Consider the following 18665-nt stretch of genomic DNA (forward strand, 5'->3'; position numbering starts at 1 on the left):
GGCGTAGAGAAGGGAGGGAGGGAGGGATGGAGGTGAAGGACGTAAGGCTGGCTGGCTGGGCGTAGAGAAGGGAGGGAGGGAGGGATGGAGGTGAAGGACGTAAGGCTGGCTGGCTGGGCGTAGAGAAGGGAGGGAGGGAGGGATGGAGGTGAAGGACGAAGGCTGGCTGGCAAATTTAGAGAAGGGAGGGAGGGAGGGATGGAGGTGAAGGATCCAAGGCTGGCTGGCTGGTGAGAGATTAAGGGAGGGAGGGAGGGATGGAGGTGAAGGACGTAAGGCTGGCTGGCTGGGCGTAGAGAAGGGAGGGAGGGAGGGGGTAAGAGGGGCAGTTAGCCGCCCCACACTGCTAAAGGGAGGAGAGGAGGAGCACGTGGACAGAAGGGAGGAGGAGTTAGCCTGGAGCAGCTCGGATGAGATCAATCAACTACAAAGCTCTCTATACCACGACAGACACATACCAAGACATATACAAACACACATACACACACACACATACACAAGGACACATACATACACATTGTTGTTATCCCTTAACTCTGCCATATAAACAATTACAATCACATACACACACATAGATACAATCAGCGCTTTTTCACACACATATGTATTATAGTTATGTACACAGTGATACTATCGAGCACACATAGAAGACACACACACACACACACACACACACGGGCTGCAGAGGCCAACTCCATCTCCATCAATCATGCTGGCATTCTCCTTGCACATGGAGGCGGTCAGGTCAGGCACTGCCCCCTCAGGTTTAGCTCCCAGACTGGAGAGAAGGACAAGCACAAGGCATGACAGACAGGGAGAAAAACAAGAGAAGGAAGGAATGACATATGGACATGTGTGTTGTGCGGTGTGTGTGTGTGTGTGTGTGTGTGTGTGTGTGTTTGTGTGTATGTCTGGGTCAGACAAGAAAAGTTACTTGTGGTGGCTGAAACATGCCTGGCCATGTCACGTATGGCCTCCGCCTGTCACGGTCTGGTCAGGCAGATGGCCCTGTCTGAGGCCCGGTTCTTGTCGGAACGGGCCTGTCGGCTCGCGAACCCAGAGCTGCCAGTCATCTCTGGCGGAGCGTCTGTTGTGAGTCGACGGGGCTTGCATTACAGCAACGGGGTCCCATCGATCTTCCCCCTCACAGCCTAATGGACTCGATTAAACTAAAGGACCCGCCAAGGAAGCGACATATAGATCTGGAGGAACAAAGGCTCTCTCTCTCACACACACACATTTACTCACACAGTCCATCACTGACAGGCTGAATGCACACAAATGCACAAAAGGAAAGCACCGCACCCTGGTGGATGGAGGTGGTACTGTAGTTTCTAAAGAAACAAGTCAGACGTTCCTAACTAGCCAAGATTACGTAAATTCTCTCTGGTTGCTGAGTGATTCATTTGTGCAACGTGTCAATTATTTATTGTCATCCAACCCTGTTAACTGGTTGAATTGCTTAAGTCAAGTTAACAAAGGTTCTGTTCCAACAATGATGGTGTGGCACTAGTGGTGTCTGTCATTTTCCTGGCAAAGTTTATCAAACCAGAAGATTTATCGCTTCTGCCAGCACCATTACTGATCAATGTGATCACAGTGAGAGAAATATAAACTATGCAAGCCCCCCCTGCCAGCACCACCTCAAATCACAGCTCCCATGAAATCACTTAGCAGCACACTCAGGTTACCCATACATACCTATGTTTCACTATTTGACTCCATTCTGAAGACTTGAGGCTCAGCATAGTCATGGTGACGCAGCAAACTCATTGGCATGCATTAGATGGAGGGGTGTGAGGTACGCCCCCTCCCAACCCTCCACCTCAAAGCAAGCCCAAGGGGACAACCAATCAAGCGCGGAAACATTTGCCATAATGACATTGATCAAAACACCGTAAGTGTTCCATATTTAATTAGGATACGGTGGCCAGCGCACGGGCCAGGGAACGAGAGCGAGGCTGCCCCTGGCACCTTTCCGGAGACCCACTCGGTGTGGTGCATTCAGATCATGTGACATGAAGATCAAGGCCACGGTGAATTCTTCACGGCGAGTACTACCTTTAATCATGCACAGACACGAGAGGAACGAATGAAGTGGAAAATGAATGTGTGGCACAGCCTGAAGACACGAGCTAGTGTATATGTATGTGCATGTGTGTGTGTGTGTGTGTGTGTGTGTGTGTGTGTGTGTGTGTGTGTGTGAAAGAGACAGAGAGAGTACCTTGAGCTGGAAGAAGCCCAATGCATTACAGATCTAATAAAGGAATCATTTCTGAAAGAGGAATGATTCTGTGTCCTCTCCTGCCTGCTTGCAGCATGTCATCTACGGACACTATACGTCTATGCGAACGCTTGACCGGACTCTTGACATTTTCCTTTTTTTGCTGACTTCTCATTTCAAGCAGGACAAGCAAACATGATCTGCAACAAAGCAGATGTCGGCACACATGGCAGGATGTCAACCAGTCCAAACAAACAAGCGCAAAAAAGCAACAAAAAAAAACAACAGCTAACAGAAAGGCAAGCAGAGAAGTGGAAGTGGGAATTGCAGGAGGGCACGGAGAGGGCAGGAAAACAGATGCTGGAGTAAAGCCTGTGTAGACAACGCAGAGGCTTATGCATCACAAGGGGTAGAGAGGCAGAGCACAGAAGTCATTTCAGCATCCCTCTCAGAGCAGAGATTAGGGCACTGTAGCTTATATCTCTGAGCTGAGACAAAAGGGACAAAGTGTGTGTGTGTGTGTGTGTGTGTGTGTGTGTGTGTTAGAGTCAGAGGCGTAAAACCCTGACTGCTCAAGATTACACTTCCTTCTGCTGCTTCTGCTGTTATTGAGTTTTAAATGCAAGAAAGGTTACACTAAGCGCCTTTATTACAATGTAATAGTAATGTAACCTAACTAGTATATTAAAACCTAATCCCTTTCCTAACCCAAAGTATAACTTGGTAGCCTTGGTAGTTCTTGTGTAGAATTTTCTGCCATCCCAAAGGCTATTTCATTGTCAGGTAGTAAAACTATAACAAAATCAAAATACTTTTGATTATAGTGACATTCTGGTTTTGGCCCAATTGCCACAAGACAGCATTGTAGTCTTTTCTATTAACTAAAACCTGACTAGTAACTGTAGTAACCCTCAGAGTAGGAACTGAAAAATTGTGCAAAGGGTAAAGGTGACTGTTGATCTGTCATTGACTGCACTTCCTGCTAGAAGCATTCTATGATGACATTATAATCACTAAGCAACCAAGATGTTTGCATTAGAATGTTCAGATTTAGAATGTTAGAATGTTGGGCAAAGTAGAATGTTGGTAAAACTTACCACTTCTTACATGAACAAGCTGAAGGCAAGTCACTTGTGATAAACCTCTGCAATTTCAAAGTGATTTTCAACTTCAATGGCTCTCTACCCAAGAACATTCAACCCAACAGGATCCTGGATCAGGACTGAACATCAGCCTCGGTTTCAGAGAAACCTGTCCTGTGTCAACACTGTTGAGGAAAACAGAAACACAGCGCCACTTTGGATATCTCCATCAAAGCAGCAATACCAATATATGCGGTCTACACGGTTTTCTGCAAGTAAGAATATACAAGGATACAAGGATACAAGGATACAAGGAAGTTTATTGTCACATGCATATAGTTACTGGAAGTAAGAAATGCAGTGAAATTATGTCTGGTGTCAGCCTATTTGTGCATTAATGGGGGTAAAAAGTGCAGTAGAAGAGGGGTGTAGTAGATTAAGTGGCAAGGGCTGCATAAGAAAGGTGGGGGAGGATTGGGATTGGGTGGGGGGCACCAACAAGGAGCACCCAAGAGCAACAGGGGCAAGGAAAAACTCCCTTACCAAGGAAGAAACCTTGCCTTGAAACCTTGAATATAATCCTTCACTTGAACTGCTCTTATAGTAGTTAGGCCCAATAGTTTGATTATGATTGATATATTTATATTTGTAGGTAAGTATTGGAGGGAGTCTGGAGACAGGTGTGCTGTGGTCCAGGAGGAGCACCATGGTATGGTTAAGCTGCCCATCTCAACACCTCAACACCTCACTTTCGTGGCCAATGTTAACCATCCACAGCCCATCAGTGTCAAGAGCAACCAGGTGGCTCCTCCCAGACCTGTGGCAGTGGCTCCAGTGAGGAAGGAGGAGAACCTGACATTTGTTGGGAACTTCACTCATGCTCCAAACATAACCCAGGACCAGCTATTTGCCCTGCTGAATTCACAAAAGGCCCCTGTCTCTGGGAATGCAGGCATCCGAGGTGTTGCATCCACCCAGAAGACACCAGTCAATCTCACTTGGCCCTGTAATCGTGGCAGTGAGATCATGAAACATGCCTACCCATCTACAGGTAAGAGAGTCTATGTCCTTTAAATGTGGCTAATATGAATAACTGACAACTAGAGTAGCTAACATGAATGTCTCTCTTCAGTTGTTGATCAGTTGACAGCGCAAGAGCAGGAGCTGCTGTCCGTCACTGCTGTTCATCAGCCAGACACTGGTGGATTGACCCATGTGGGTACAATCAACCCATCCAGTATGTCATCTTCTGAGTGTGTGATGTCTCTCAAAAATGTGATCAAGCCTGATGCTGCGACTGCTTTGCGGCAGGAGGCTGGACGCCTTACATTTGTGGGGAACTTCACTGCCTCTGCCACAGTACTTCATGGTCAGCAACGCATGAAGCCGAAGGAAGCCCAGGTGCCAGGCAGAGTCGCCCAGGAAGGATTCATTTCTCTGGGGGTTGGGCCCACTTGGTCCACCCCTGTAGCTCCTGCAGGTCTCCCCACTGGGGCCGGTGGTGAAATCCCAACTTACTTTAAGAGTAGAGTCCAGTACAACCAAGTGGACTATGTGAAAACAATGGAGTACCACCGTGACATGGCCTCCTACTACAGAGAGCTCAAGCGTATGGCTGAGTACGTCCCAGTGATGGAGGGGTCAGTGTGCCCTCACAAGCTCCAGACAGGAAGTGTCCGTCACAGGAGCTTTGGATGAGCCTCTGCAGAAGACGTGGTGGGAAGACGCCTCAGAGGGCATCGTTCTTCCTGATGACGCTGTTGAGAAACTTGATGCCATTCCTGGCATCTGGGATTTGGCCATACAGATGGGCTTTCTGACTGTCTGCTAGGCAGAGGATTGAATACATTTTTTAGTCCAATAAAAATATACATAGTTTTGAATAGCTATTTTTGTATTATTATATTTCAAAAATAAAATACCATTACAGTATAAAAACAGCGACTTACTCTTCTTTCAGTAGCTCAGAGAATAAGATTGAATTACTAATTAATAGCCTACATATTTTCTTTTCACCCACTATATGAATTTTCTGCGCTTCCATAATGTTAACACAGGTCAAATTTAAATTACAATAGCTAAAACTTTTGACCCTGTTATTTCGAGTGCATTGCCTGATAATATAATTGATTGATTGTAATCATTTGAAAAAAGATTTTGTTGCTCTAATATAATACAACAAACAATTAATTAAACTTTCTGCATTGGATCAGATTAGATACAATATTTTGCAACAAGATTAATTCACTTGGCTGACTACACGCTGTCTTTTTGAAAGAGCATGTACATATGTCTCAATTAGTCATTCTTCACACGTCAGTTTAAATTTGGAGCTTCTGTTTCCACAGAGAAATTAAAGATCAAATATGCTTTTGTGTCAAGTGCCGAGGTGAACAAGATACACAAATTGAAATGGGCAAGCACATCATTTTATGGAAAGTAGCTGCTGGCTTTGCAAGGGGGGGTGGGGGGGATACCCAAAGCGGGTAGTGTGTGTGAGTGTGAGAGAGAGTCACTGTGAGAGAATAAGCTGCCACATCTACTTCCAAGACCCTGGTGTCTGCAATGATCACTGCTCAAACAGACTCAAGTCCCTGTTTTCATCTACAACGCCTTTGTACATCCCATGCCAGCCCAAACACAAACGAGTGTAACATCACAGCTTGTATCAACATTTTATTTTCAAGTGTCTTTTTTTGTCTTTTCTAAAAAATAAAAGAAAGCAGACGACAGAGAAAACAATTCAACTAATGTCTCAGTGCATGTGAAGCCCCCAGACAGCAGTCCCACCCTCAGCCATAAGCCCCACCCACAAATGTCCTGTACAGCCAATGAGAAGGAAGCATATCGTGTCATGGTGACCCTTCCAAACTAATAGTCCAATAGAAGGGTGGGGTGGGGGCTTGAAAAGGCACCTGCGCCACCAATTTTAAGTGCAAAGTCAAAGAAAAAATTATACCATGATCCTGTCCCCTTCAAAGACACAAACACACACACATACACTCTCTTGCTCACACACACACACACATTCAAAAATAATACAACTCACTCAAATTTCCCCTTCAAAAACATTTTGAAATACATGCAAGTGGTGCTGTTCAGTCTGTGTATGTGGGTGTGAGTGCATGTGTGTGAGTGTGAGTCTGTGTGTGTGTGTGTGATAATGAACAAAGGAAGCTGTGCATGCTGGAAGTGCGCTAGGAGATGCTCGGGAGTCCGACTGAGTTGGACAGCTGTTAGAACACTCATCCGCAGATCCTTCCAGAACCCTGGCGAGACCAGCAGTTACCTTGACCTCTGTTTGCAGAGCTGCCATAATCAGCTGCCTCGATCAGTCTCTCCCTAGCAAGAACTTACTGTGTGACACCGTGCAACGACAAACACTGCTAAAAAACGCTTTGAAGTGTCCCTATCAAAGACATTACATTGTCTATAGCTGTCGGATACATACAGTACATACAGAATTATTTTTTTTTACAAATCTTAAGACAAGTATGTCTCTGATGCTTCTTGATACCTAAGATTAAAAGTGAAGAGTGTGGCGAAGTCGTTGACTGCTAAGGTGTCAAACAGACACGTTCTGTGATGTTTCACACCTGCTGAGTCGACAGAAGCTGCAGGTGCTGTCAAGTTTCGACACAGAGTTGACATTGGCAAGCTCACAGAGAATCTCACTTCGTTGGACACGCCATATTGTCATAGGATCTTAAGGCATAAAAAAGTATGATGATAAGTATTATGCGAGAATGGATGACAACTATTGTCTTAGTAAGGAGACATGGAGTCCTGTGTTGACAGTGCTTATTAGAGTAAAATGAGGCTGAGCAAAGAGAAGGTTCCAGAATCACACCATTCAGCAGGTTTCACCAAAGTGATGCACAGCACTGTTGGCTAACAAAGACTCAAGAGAACCTCTGTTTCTATGGTTAATTCTCTAGGAGTCAAGGTGAAGTGCTTCTCACTGTAAGTGTAACTACATATTAAAAATTAAAAAACAAAATCAATGAAACAATACAAAGCCAATACAAACTCAATTAAAACGTAATCGCTTACCCATATATACATGATATAGCAAGAAACACATTTTCCATAAATCCTAAAAATAAAAAGATTGTGGGGACCACCCCCTTCAGTTACCTGACCTCATTCAGCAGTCCTCCTGCACAGGCTGTGGTGTGATCATGGGACTGTTACACCTGAGTCTCTGCCTTTTACACATTCACTACAGGTAATGCTAACAAAGATGCTAATGCTAGCTATAAAACCCATTTTAAAATGGATGTTGTTTTTTTTTGTCTTACAGCATATGGCACTTATCAAGATGAGCACTTCATTTATACACGATGCAGGTTAGGATAACTCAGGATGTTCTTGAAGCTGAACGTTTCACATTTAAATTCATATAGCAAAAATAAAAACACTTTTATTCCGTAGAAAGGAATTTAGTGCTCGAGTTTTGGCATTTGCGAGGTATCAATACAGACAGTGATCCCTCAGCTTACTGTGAACTGTGATACCACGAACACTAGTTTGAGAAGCCATTTTGTAACACAACAGCAAGTGTCTGACATTCAAAGTTGGAGATGCCTCTAAAACTACACTGACATCTGAAGCGGATTGAAGGTTGAGGGAGGAGGGAGACAAGTGCGTCTGTACAAGCGTGTGCGTGGGCGGGGTGTGTGAGTTTGCATAAGAGCGAGTGCTGTGCATGTGAAAGCGCGTAGTGTCCGTCTGTGTCCGTCCATCTCGAGGGACACAGTCTACTATAAGCAGGAGTCCCAGTGCAGCTGCAGGTCCGAAGTGTCCAGGAAGTCCGCCGAGAAGATGCTGGTGGGCACGGGCGGTCCGGGTGGCGCCACGGGCAGACTCGTGACGTGAGCCGGGCTAGTGTCCCCTCCTCCACTCCCGCTGTTGCCACCACTACTGCCCATGGTGATGTCCAGCCAGTCCATGGTGTCCAGAGCGGCGTCGGCGAAGTCCAGGCCAGTGGCGGGCGCACTGTAGCCCAGCTCGAAGGTGTCCATGGGCGAGGGCTGGTGGTCCAGAATGCTGGACGTGCTGAGCATCTGGCTGTGCAGCTCGTCGATGAGCGTCAGTGGACCGCCGGGCTCGGCGCCCAGCAGCGGCGTGCCTGTGCTGGACTCTAGGAAGTCCTCCAGGCGTCCATCCGCCGCCGCCGACTCGCTGCGGCCACCACCACCCCCGTGCTCCGGGCTGCCTACGGGGACGTCCGAGCTGAGGGCGTCGTGGATGGGAGGGGGCGTGTCGGGCGTCTGAGGGGTGGCAGGAGACAGCTGGATGTGGGTGTGGTCTGGGGAGGAAGGAGAGGGGCTGTCGACCTTTAGTCTGGCCAGGGCGGGGTCTGGGTCTGGCTTAAAGTTGGCAGAGATTTCTGGAAGAAAAAAAAAATAATGATTTTTTTTTTTTGATAAATTCAGTAAACTGCTATACTAAAATAAAATACTACAGCACCAAGAAGTTGTCGTAGGTCAGGTATGAAATGCTACTACCATATCCTAAGATTTTTCTAACTGAAATGATTCTCTGGAAATCTCACCTCCACTCTGAATTAGGATGTCAAACAGGTCATCCATCTGCTGAGTGGAGCCGTTCTCCTGTAAAGGGCAACAACAATGATGGCAACCAAGAGGTTAATGCAGTACACAGGAAGTTGTGGTCTGGTAAAGACACCAGCACTGAAACAGCCTCAATAACAGGCAAACCCTCACCCAGAGACAAAAAAAGTGCCAGACAGGAAGAGACAGAAGAAAAAGAGAGAGAAAATAAGAAAGAGAGAAAGTGACTTTAAATCACAGAAAGGGCAGGGGTGCCAACTGAGAAAGAAAGCAGGAAGGAAGTATAGTAGAGAAGAGAGTGCAGAACAGAACGAGGGGGGTGGGAGGGAGAAACGAAGGAAAGGCTGAACTAAGAACATGAGACACCAGACTCTCAGAGAAACAGAGGCGGACGCCAGAAAGAGAAGCCATGATAATCACAGACAATAGGAATGTGAAGAGAAATGCGAATGGATCGGGCTGCAGGTGACAGTAGGGTGAAGACGCTCATGTTTGCTTTGGTGAAATGACACTGACGGCCCAAATGATTTAGTAGACTCATTTGGGTTTTCGACTGTCCATATCGCGAGGCTAATGAGAGTGAACACTGAAACATTTCCCAGATCATTTGCTCAGGTTATCACACACCGACGCACGCCAAAAAGAATTACCATGTGGACGGGAGGTGAGGGGGTGGGGTTTGGAGACGGGGTGGAGTCAGTGCTGGGGAAGAACGGCTGCAGATTGGGTGGAGCAGACATGGGTGTTGTGGCCCCTGGCGCCTGATTGGTTGACACCTGCATTCCTGTCTTGAGTCCCTATGAAAAAAAAAAAAAAAAATCATTATAATTAAGGGTCGATCTTAATTAGCCTGAATGCTAATCAGCTAAAAGCTTCAGTCGGTTCTTCACATGACATCGATCAACGTAATGAGGGATATTATCATTTTAATTACGTGAATCATAACCTCTATCGCAACTCTCAATGACTTATCAAGGATGTTGAATGGAGCTCAGCATACTCCATTAATTAAGGCAGGGAGGCGAGATCGGGTGTTTATTGAGCCAATTCTGGACATGTTTTCTCCCTCATTAGAAACTACCAACACACACACATACACGCACACACACACACACACACACACACACACACACACGCACGCACACGCACACGCACACACACACACACACACACAGAAGATCCACCAGACCCGAGCATGGAATCATAAAGTTGTCAAATGAAAGACTACAGCACATGGAGCCCTACACATGTTCCTTCTTTCTCTCACCTTTCTGGTTGGCTGGTTCTGAGGGCCTGTTCGACTAGACTTCTTTGATTGGGAGGTACTGTGGGATGTTTCCTGTGATGACTGGCTGGGAAGCTTGGCAGGCATAGATTGTAACCTCTGTAATACCATATTACAAACAGAGACATTTACTCGGATTATCTATGTTTCATATGCGTCGATTCATTTTGAAGACTTGAGTCTGCAAGTACCTGCAACGTGATCTCATTGGCTATTTTGCCTTGAGTGGAATCGTTCCCTTGGCTCTCTATGTTGTGATTGGTCAACGATATCAGGAAGTGGTTGCCGTTGCTGTCTTTCACCAGGGTCGGGGCGGGATGATTTTTGAGGATATCCAGTGGAAAGGAGGAGGTGGAGACTGCCTGCTGATTTATAAACACCTGAGAAATCTAGACAATGAATGAATGACAGAAAGAAAGAAAAAGAGAGAGAGAGAGAACATAAAAAGAACAAAGTCAGTGTAACAACCAGCTTCTGTGATCTGAGCTTTCCCCTCTCTCATAGGGGAGTCTGGTGTTGTCCTGAGTAATCGGTGGCGACAGCCCAGACGGTCATCCCTGGCTATGTGACGCAAAAGCCGTTCGTCTGCTCAGTGACCTGTTTAGTCTGCTCTAGAACATGATGTAAGGATGTGCAAAGGAATCGAGACACTTTTTGAGAACTGACAGATAAACAGTGTCTAACCCTACAACCTGTGCGCAGACAAGCTGTGATATCTGTTAGTTCAACAAGCAAACCTTTTCCCATATACTGAATATACAGAAAGTTAAGGTTCGTCCTACAGCTGAGAAGGAACCATTTTGGAACCCATTGGGACCACTCTTGTAAATTCATAAGCAAAACTAATGACTGAAATGAGTTGGCTAAATGCTTGGCCCTTTTTCAGAATACTCACTTGAACACTATATGTCAATATTTTAACAGATGTATCTTACTTCAGGCATTTCCAAAATGTTTGTACGTACATACATGGAATTACACACAGGTTTTGTTTTCTTTCTGGAACACCTGACTCACATTCTAGCAGGCATGATAGGAAACATACAGGGGTCTTTATTGTTATTATCATAACATGTGTGACCAACCACATTGTTAGTGACCAACCACATGACAGGACTTTTTGGACCTGAAATTTAAAACTGTGGTCTGTGGTGTATGGTGCTGGAGCTGACCTGTTGTGAGGACAACTGAGTCTGCTGCTGCTGTTGTTCTTGTTCTTGTTGTTGTTGCTGATGTTGTTGTTGTTGTTGTTGTTGTTGTTGTTGTTGTTGTTGTTGTTGTTGTTGTTGTTGTTGTTGCTGCTGCTGCTGCTGCTGCTGCTGAATGAGGGTGTGCTGCTGCAGCTTCTGAGGCTTCCTCTTCCTCTGCTGGGCCCTCTTCTGCAGGTTGGTCTGGTTGTGCTGCAGCACCATCTTCTGCTGCTGCTGCTGCGTCTGCTGCTGTTGGGCCATCTGCAGCTGCTTGAGCTTCAGCTTCTGCGCCTGCTGCAGCCTCAGCAGCTCCAGCTGCGCCTGCACGGCATCGCGCTGCTGCTGCGCAGACGCCTCGCGCTGCTCCGGCGACATCTGGAAAAAGTCGCCGCCGCCGTTGCTGTTGCAGTTCTCAGCCATGACGTCCATCTCCTCTCGTCTCTGCTCCTCCGTGATGGTGTCCTCCTCCTCCTCCTCTTTGATAGTGACGCGGATGGCGTCCACGGGCGAGAGGCAGTGGTAGGTGGGCACGTCGGGGGGCTCTTCCTTCACCCGCACGGTACCTCCCACGAGCTGGGAGGTCTCGTTGGTCGTTGCTGTCGTTGCTGTCGCGGTGCCCGCCTGCTTGCCCATTTCCAGCTGCAGGCGCAGGGTCTCCACCAGCCGCTGCTTCTGCAGCAGCATGCGCGTCAGCTCCTCGATCTGCTTGTCCTTCTCCAGCAGCATGCGGTCCTTGTCCAGCAGTGGGTGGCGATGAGGCTGCGCTCGCTGCTTGGCCTGCTGGGAGAAGCGGCAGGGCACGGGGCCCGCCATGGACGCCTCCTCCTTCACCTGGTGCTGGGGCGGAGACGGCTGCAGAGTGAGTTGGGTGAGAGGAGAGCTCACCTGGAGGAAGAGGATGGAGAGATAAGTTAGAGAGAGAGAGAGAGAGAGAGAGAGAGAGAGAGAGAGGGAGAGAGGGAGAGAGAGAGAGAGGAGGCCATAGAGAGAAAGAGAGGGAGAGAGAGAGAGAGGGCAGAGAGAAAGAGAGGAGAGAGAGAGAGAGAGAGGAGAGAGAGAGAGAGAGAGAGAGAGAGAGAGAGGAGAGAGGAGGGAGAGAGGAGGCACAGAGAGAAAGAGAGGGAGAGAGAGAGAGGAGAGAGAGAGAGAGAGAGAGAGAGAGAGAGAGGAGAGAGGGAGAGAGGGGAGGCCATAGAGAGAGAGAGAGAGAGTGAGAGAGAGAGAGAGAGAGATAGAGAGAGAGAGAGGGAGAGGGAGGAGGCCATAGAGAGAGAGAGAGAAAGAGAGAGAGAGGGAGAGGGAGGAGGCCATAGAGAGAGAGAGAGAAAGAGAGAGAGAGGGAGAGGGAGGAGGCCATAGAGAGAGAGAGAGAGAGAGATAGAGAGAGAGAGAGAGGAGAGGAGGAGGCCATAGAGAGAGAGAGAGAGAGGGAGGGAGGAGGCCATAGAGAGAGAGAGAGGAGAGGAGGAGGCCATAGAGAGAGAGAGAGAGAGAGAGGAGAGGGAGGAGGCCATAGAGAGAGAGAGAGAGAGGGAGGGAGGAGGCCATAGAGAGAGAGAGAGAAAGAGAGAGAGAGGGAGAGGAGGAGGCCATAGAGAGAGAGAGAGATAGAGAGAGAGAGAGAGAGGAGAGGAGGAGGCCATAGAGAGAGAGAGAGATAGAGAGAGAGAGAAAGAGAGAGAGAGGGAGAGGAGGAGGCCATAGAGAGAGAGAGAGAGAGATAGAGAGAGAGAGAGGAGAGGAGGAGGCCATAGAGAGAGAGAGAGGGAGAGGAGGAGGCCATAAGAGAGAGAGAGGGAGAGGGAGGAGGCCATAGAGAGAGAGAGAGAGAGAGAGAGAGAGAGAGAGAGAGAGAGAGAGAGAGAGAGAGAGAGGGAGAGGGAGGAGGCCATAGAGAGAGAGAGAGGGAGGGAGGAGGCCATAGAGAGAGAGAGAGAGGAGAGGGAGGAGGCCATAGAGAGAGAGAGAGGGAGAGGGAGGAGGCCATAGAGAGAGAGAGAGGGAGGGAGGAGGCCATAGAGAGAGAGAGAGAGGGAGGGAGGAGGCCATAGAGAGAGAGAGAGGGAGAGGGAGGAGGCCATAGAGAGAGAGAGAGGGAGAGGAGGAGGCCATAGAGAGAGAGAGAGGGAGGGAGGAGGCCATAGAGAGAGAGAGAGGAGAGGGAGGAGGCCATAGAGAGAGAGAGAGGGAGAGGGAGGAGGCCATAGAGAGAGAGAGAGGGAGAGGAGAGGCCATAGAGAGAGAGAGAGAGAGAGAGCAGAGGGGGGGGACACAGGCGGGGACGAGCTGGTGCTTCCAAAGTGCATGACCTGGTGGTGCTGCTGCTGCACGGAGCCCTGCCCGGTACCGGCCACCGCTGCCGTCACAAACGGGAATGTGGCCAGGACCACGCCGCTGCCGTCGCCCGACGGGTGCAGCATGTGGGCGCCGCCAGCGGTGGCGAGGACGGGCGAGGAGGCGCAGACCTGCTGTGGCACCGCGGGCTGCTGGAAGTGCAGTTGGGATTTGAGGCCGCCGGGCCCCGAGATGGACGCGGTGGAGGCCAGGCCCCCTCCGTGCTGCTCCTGGTAGTTACGCAGCCGCTCGATCAGGTCGTTCTTGGTGCCCGAGACGGGCAGGCCGCGCAGCTTGAGCTCCTGCTTCAGCTCGGCCACCTGCACGGGGGGAAACCAGTCATCCGTTTTAAAAAGCCATGAAAAAGATATGACCGGCCCACAACTTCCTGTGTTCACAGCCCCAGGGGCCTTTCCTGTCACATGCATCATCTATATGCTCCAAGAGCCCATGCAGAAAGTCATTCATTGATTAAGTGCTGAATGGTCATTAAACTCTGAACTTTTGAACTTCTGAAGATTGTGGCCCTTGCCTTGAACTCATCCAGGTTAGGGGGGAGGCATCCAGGTTTGGCCCCTGCTGCCGATTGGCTGGCCTGCCGGTTGGACCCACTCTGATTGGAGGAGTTGGATGTGGTGGGAGGGACAGTTCTTGATGGAGAGGGACCGGTGTTGGTGGAGGTGGTGATTGTGGCTGCCGAAGGCAGCTGCTCGGCTGGGGGCCTGAATAAGATGAAATGACACTCATTTAGTGCATTTGGAGGACAGGAAGTGGTTCCAACTAAAAAAATGAAATATGTAAGAATAACCGTCAGCAGACCGAAACGCCTACCACTACGGTTTCTCACAACCTCTCAAGCATCAAAGTTCTCACAACCGCTTAGATCATGGTCAAGAAGTTTCATATTCATTTCAGCTTTGAGAGAGGAAAGTTTTCATAAATATCTACATTGCCATCTCAGCTGCACCTAATCATCACTGTCGGGAATCACCCTGAGCAGGCAGATTAGTTATATTTAGTCATTTAGTCAGAGGCTTATTGTTCTAAAGTGAATTACCATGCAATACAGATAAATATATTTATCCATCAGTATGCATGCTCCTTACTGTGTCCATGACCTTGGTAGCGACCTTGCTCTCCCTTGCTTTGTTACAGTGGACCTACGCTTAAGTGTTAGTAGCGTGACCATGATTAACTACACACTTTGGAGTGTACTTGCCTGGGCAAGCAAAGCAAAACACCCCGGAGTGTTTGTGGGCACAATTAACTACACCTTCCGGAGTGTTTGTGGGCACAATTAACTACACCTTCGGTGTTTGTGGGCACAATTAACTACACCTTCGGTGTTTGTGGGCACAATTAACTACACCTTCGGTGTTTGTGGGCACAATTAACTACACCTTCGGTGTTTGTGGGCACAATTAACTACACCTTCGGTGTTTGTGGGCACAATTAACTACACCTTCCGGAGTGTTTGTGGGCACAATTAACTACACCTTCCGGAGTGTTTGTGGGCACAATTAACTACACCTTCCGGAGTGTTTGTGGGCACAATTAACTACACCTTCGGTGTTTGTGGGCACAATTAACTACACCTTCGGTGTTTGTGGGCACAATTAACTACACCTTCCGGAGTGTTTGTGGGCACAATTAACTACACCTTCCGGAGTGTTTGTGGGCACAATTAACTACACCTTCCGGAGTGTTTGTGGGCACAATTAACTACACCTTCCGGAGTGTTTGTGGGCACAATTAACTACACCTTCCGGAGTGTTTGTGGGCACAATTAACTACACCTTCGGTGTTTGTGGGCACAATTAACTACACCTTCGGTGTTTGTGGGCACAATTAACTACACCTTCGGTGTTTGTGGGCACAATTAACTACACCTTCGGTGTTTGTGGGCACAATTAACTACACCTTCGGTGTTTGTGGGCACAATTAACTACACCTTCCGGAGTGTTTGTGGGCACAATTAACTACACCTTCGGTGTTTGTGGGCACAATTAACTACACCTTCCGGAGTGTTTGTGGGCACAATTAACTACACCTTCGGTGTTTGTGGGCACAATTAACTACACCTTCCGGAGTGTTTGTGGGCACAATTAACTACACCTTCGGTGTTTGTGGGCACAATTAACTACACCTTCGGTGTTTGTGGGCACAATTAACTACACCTTCCGGAGTGTTTGTGGGCACAATTAACTACACCTTCGGTGTTTGTGGGCACAATTAACTACACCTTCCGGAGTGTTTGTGGGCACAATTAACTACACCTTCCGGAGTGTTTGTGGGCACAGGGCACAATTAACTACACCTTCCGGAGTGTTTGTGGGCACAATTAACTACACCTTCCGGAGTGTTTGTGGGCACAATTAACTACACCTTCCGGAGAGTTTGTGGGCGCGATTAAAAGCGACATACTCTAGAGTGTTCATGGGCACGCTTATCCACTCGCGGGGCACACTCACTTGGGCGGCGCGGGCAGGATGGTGTGGTAGTTGTAGTGCTGCTGCTGCTGGCTGATGATCTGCAGCTGCAGGAAGAGCTGCTGCTGGTGCAGGATCTTGGCGTAGGTGGAGTCCAGCTGGGGCGGCGGCTCGCGCTCCGCCTTCTGGTCCGGCGGGATGTACTGGTGGTACTTGAGCTTCTTCACCTTGGGCTTGCTGTCCTTGGGCTTCTTGGGCCGCTGCGGGGGACGGTCCGAGGTGGGTTTAGCCTGAGGAGGCTAAGAGGTTAGACAAAGAAGGAGGACGTTTCAACAGCTACAGTAAGGGCCGGTTCGTAGTCTACGCAAGCTACGCAAGGACACACAGTTGACAATGCAAGGCTTACGCAATACGCATGTATTAAAGACCCCTCTCATAGTTTACACAAGCTACTTGCCATGTCATGAAAGGCATGACATGGCACTCACACTTGCGTCACATTACAAACAAAATGGACAATACATTTTGCTACACGAGTAAACACCAAATCCTACCTGCGTAGTTCGATGCGATTGTTTGGCTTTGCGTACACTATAAAATGGCCCTTATAGTAAAACGACATTTCCAACATCTGTTCTAAAATGATGTACATATATTGCACGCACAACGTTGTGCATATAAAGACAGGCAGCTGAATATCCGAGGATATCTGTGCTGAGCATATCTGTGGCACCATGATATTTTTCTTGTTGATTATATTATATTTACATTTGTATGATTTGTTACGTGTCAAGTCAGAGTAACAGTATCTACAAAGAGAGCAGCAATGGCTTGAGAGAAGGTATATTTACTCTTGACTACTGACGTGTGTCACACTTGAAAGGAGAGCTTAGAAATACCTTCACAAGTCCTGAAGAGGGCCTTTGAGCTGCTGTCCCATTGGTCAGCTTCTGAGAAGGGGAGGGGCCAGAGATGATGGGGAGCGGAGGGGGAGGGGGAGGGACCTGCAATAGAAACTAAAAAGAATCACAAGTTAATATCACCATTCACCGCCAAGTTAGTGTGTGTGTGTGTGTGTGTATGACTTTGCACGTACACGCACCTCAGTTGGGGAGACGTTGTGACTGGCCAGAACGTCTGGAGGAGAGGGCAGAGGGACACTGCCAAGCGGAGAGTCCTGATTGACTGGTTGGTCTGGAGAAAGTGCATCACTGCTGTCTTCATCGAAAGAGGAGCTTTCACCTATGACCCTGGAGAACTCCGTCTCTGAGCGAGAGGAAGTCAAAGAGGGAGACACACACACACACACACACACACACAAAAGGAAAAGAGATATGTAAATAAAATTATTAAACAACACAGAACACAAGTCAAACAGGGTAAATATGAAATTCTCAGTGTGTCTGTGTTTGAGGACAATGTTTCAGGCAAACACAGAAAGAGAAAGTGAGAGAACTGGAGCTGGTGGTGTGAACTGAAGTCATACTGCGGAATACTAAAACAAACCCAACAGCTAAACTTCAGGGTACAGTCTTGCTGATAAGCTCTTTTTTTCCCCCTTGTAAATTGTTGAAGCAAATTGCCTTCAGTGGGACATCTGGTAACAACCACAGGCTTAGCATTGATACTTTTCAATGTCTACAGTGACCTTTGCAAGCTGATGTCTGAAAATAGAGAAGGAACTGAAAAAGAAGAACTGAGAATGTAACTATATGTCAGTCAATGAGTAGAAGTGAGTAGAAGACAGTAGAAAAAAGTGAAGGCAGACTGTCTCTCTATTCCTGCCTGAGAGGTGTTTTTGAGCCACTGCTGAACAAAACACTGGGAGATTGCCAGATATGATGATATGAACAAGATGATTTCACTTAAAATGGCTGCCAGAGAGACACATCGGACACACATGAGTTCCGACACCTTGTCACCGTTAGCCAGCTGCACCTGTTGTCAGCGGTTAAGTCTGGGTGGGTGTGCCCGACTGTGACAGCGGCACGCTGGGAGTTTTGCCAGCATGCTTGGCTTCTCCGTGTGTTTGACAAACAGCGGTTGGGGGGGACGCTGAGCGGTTGTGTTTAGCCGAGGTGGTGGAGTTGGGTGTGTGTGTGTGTGTGTGTGCTCAGCACTTATTAATGGGTAACAAATGCCCACGGTTACAGTTTCATACACGAGAATAGCCTCCGTTTCCAATAGGCTGGTGGAGGTATACAGTATAGGAGTGTGTGAGCTAAAATGTATCAGCCAGAACGTGTGAGTGTTTGTATGGCGTGTATTTTGTGTTTGCGTGTGAGTATGCGGTGTATGCATGTGTGTTTGTGACTGTGTGTATGTGTGCATATGTGCAAGCATGCTTATTTATTCATGTGTGTGTATGCAAGTTTCTATGTGAGCGTGTGTGTGTGCTTGCTTGTGTCTGTGTATGTGTCTTTGTATGCAAAGGTGTTTGTGCATCTGTTGGTTTGTTTTGTGTGTGTGTGTGTGTGTGTGTGTGTGTGTGAGAGAGAGAGAGAGAGAGAGAGAGAGAGTGTGTGTGTGTGTGTGTGTGTGTGTG

General features: G+C 48.0%; 2 protein-coding genes across 2 annotated transcripts in view; one reads left to right on the forward strand and one right to left on the reverse strand.

Moving 5' to 3' along the window:
• Nucleotides 1-3345: 3345 nt before the first annotated feature.
• Nucleotides 3346-5163, forward strand: LOC125296336. Its single transcript, XM_048246211.1, has 3 exons — nucleotides 3346-3581; nucleotides 3959-4357; nucleotides 4439-5163. Exons 1-3 carry the CDS (start codon nucleotides 3398-3400, stop codon nucleotides 5002-5004), a joined length of 1149 nt encoding a protein of 382 aa, XP_048102168.1. The 5' UTR covers nucleotides 3346-3397; the 3' UTR covers nucleotides 5005-5163.
• Nucleotides 5164-5969: 806 nt separating this feature from the next.
• mrtfaa (myocardin related transcription factor Aa) overlaps nucleotides 5970-18665 on the reverse strand; it is a 54389-nt gene continuing 41693 nt past the window's right edge. The window contains exons 7-17 of the mRNA XM_048244994.1: nucleotides 17223-17386; nucleotides 17020-17136; nucleotides 16163-16419; nucleotides 14224-14413; nucleotides 13616-14011; nucleotides 11340-12242; nucleotides 10359-10556; nucleotides 10150-10266; nucleotides 9533-9679; nucleotides 8864-8921; nucleotides 5970-8698 (exon numbers count right to left, since the gene is read on the reverse strand). Coding sequence (XP_048100951.1) covers nucleotides 8070-8698; nucleotides 8864-8921; nucleotides 9533-9679; nucleotides 10150-10266; nucleotides 10359-10556; nucleotides 11340-12242; nucleotides 13616-14011; nucleotides 14224-14413; nucleotides 16163-16419; nucleotides 17020-17136; nucleotides 17223-17386 — 3176 coding nt within the window. The 3' untranslated portion in view covers nucleotides 5970-8069. The remainder of the gene's footprint in view (nucleotides 8699-8863; nucleotides 8922-9532; nucleotides 9680-10149; nucleotides 10267-10358; nucleotides 10557-11339; nucleotides 12243-13615; nucleotides 14012-14223; nucleotides 14414-16162; nucleotides 16420-17019; nucleotides 17137-17222; nucleotides 17387-18665) is intronic.

Source organism: Alosa alosa, chromosome 6 (assembly GCF_017589495.1).
Source record: "Alosa alosa isolate M-15738 ecotype Scorff River chromosome 6, AALO_Geno_1.1, whole genome shotgun sequence".
Lineage (NCBI taxonomy): Eukaryota > Metazoa > Chordata > Actinopteri > Clupeiformes > Clupeidae > Alosa > Alosa alosa.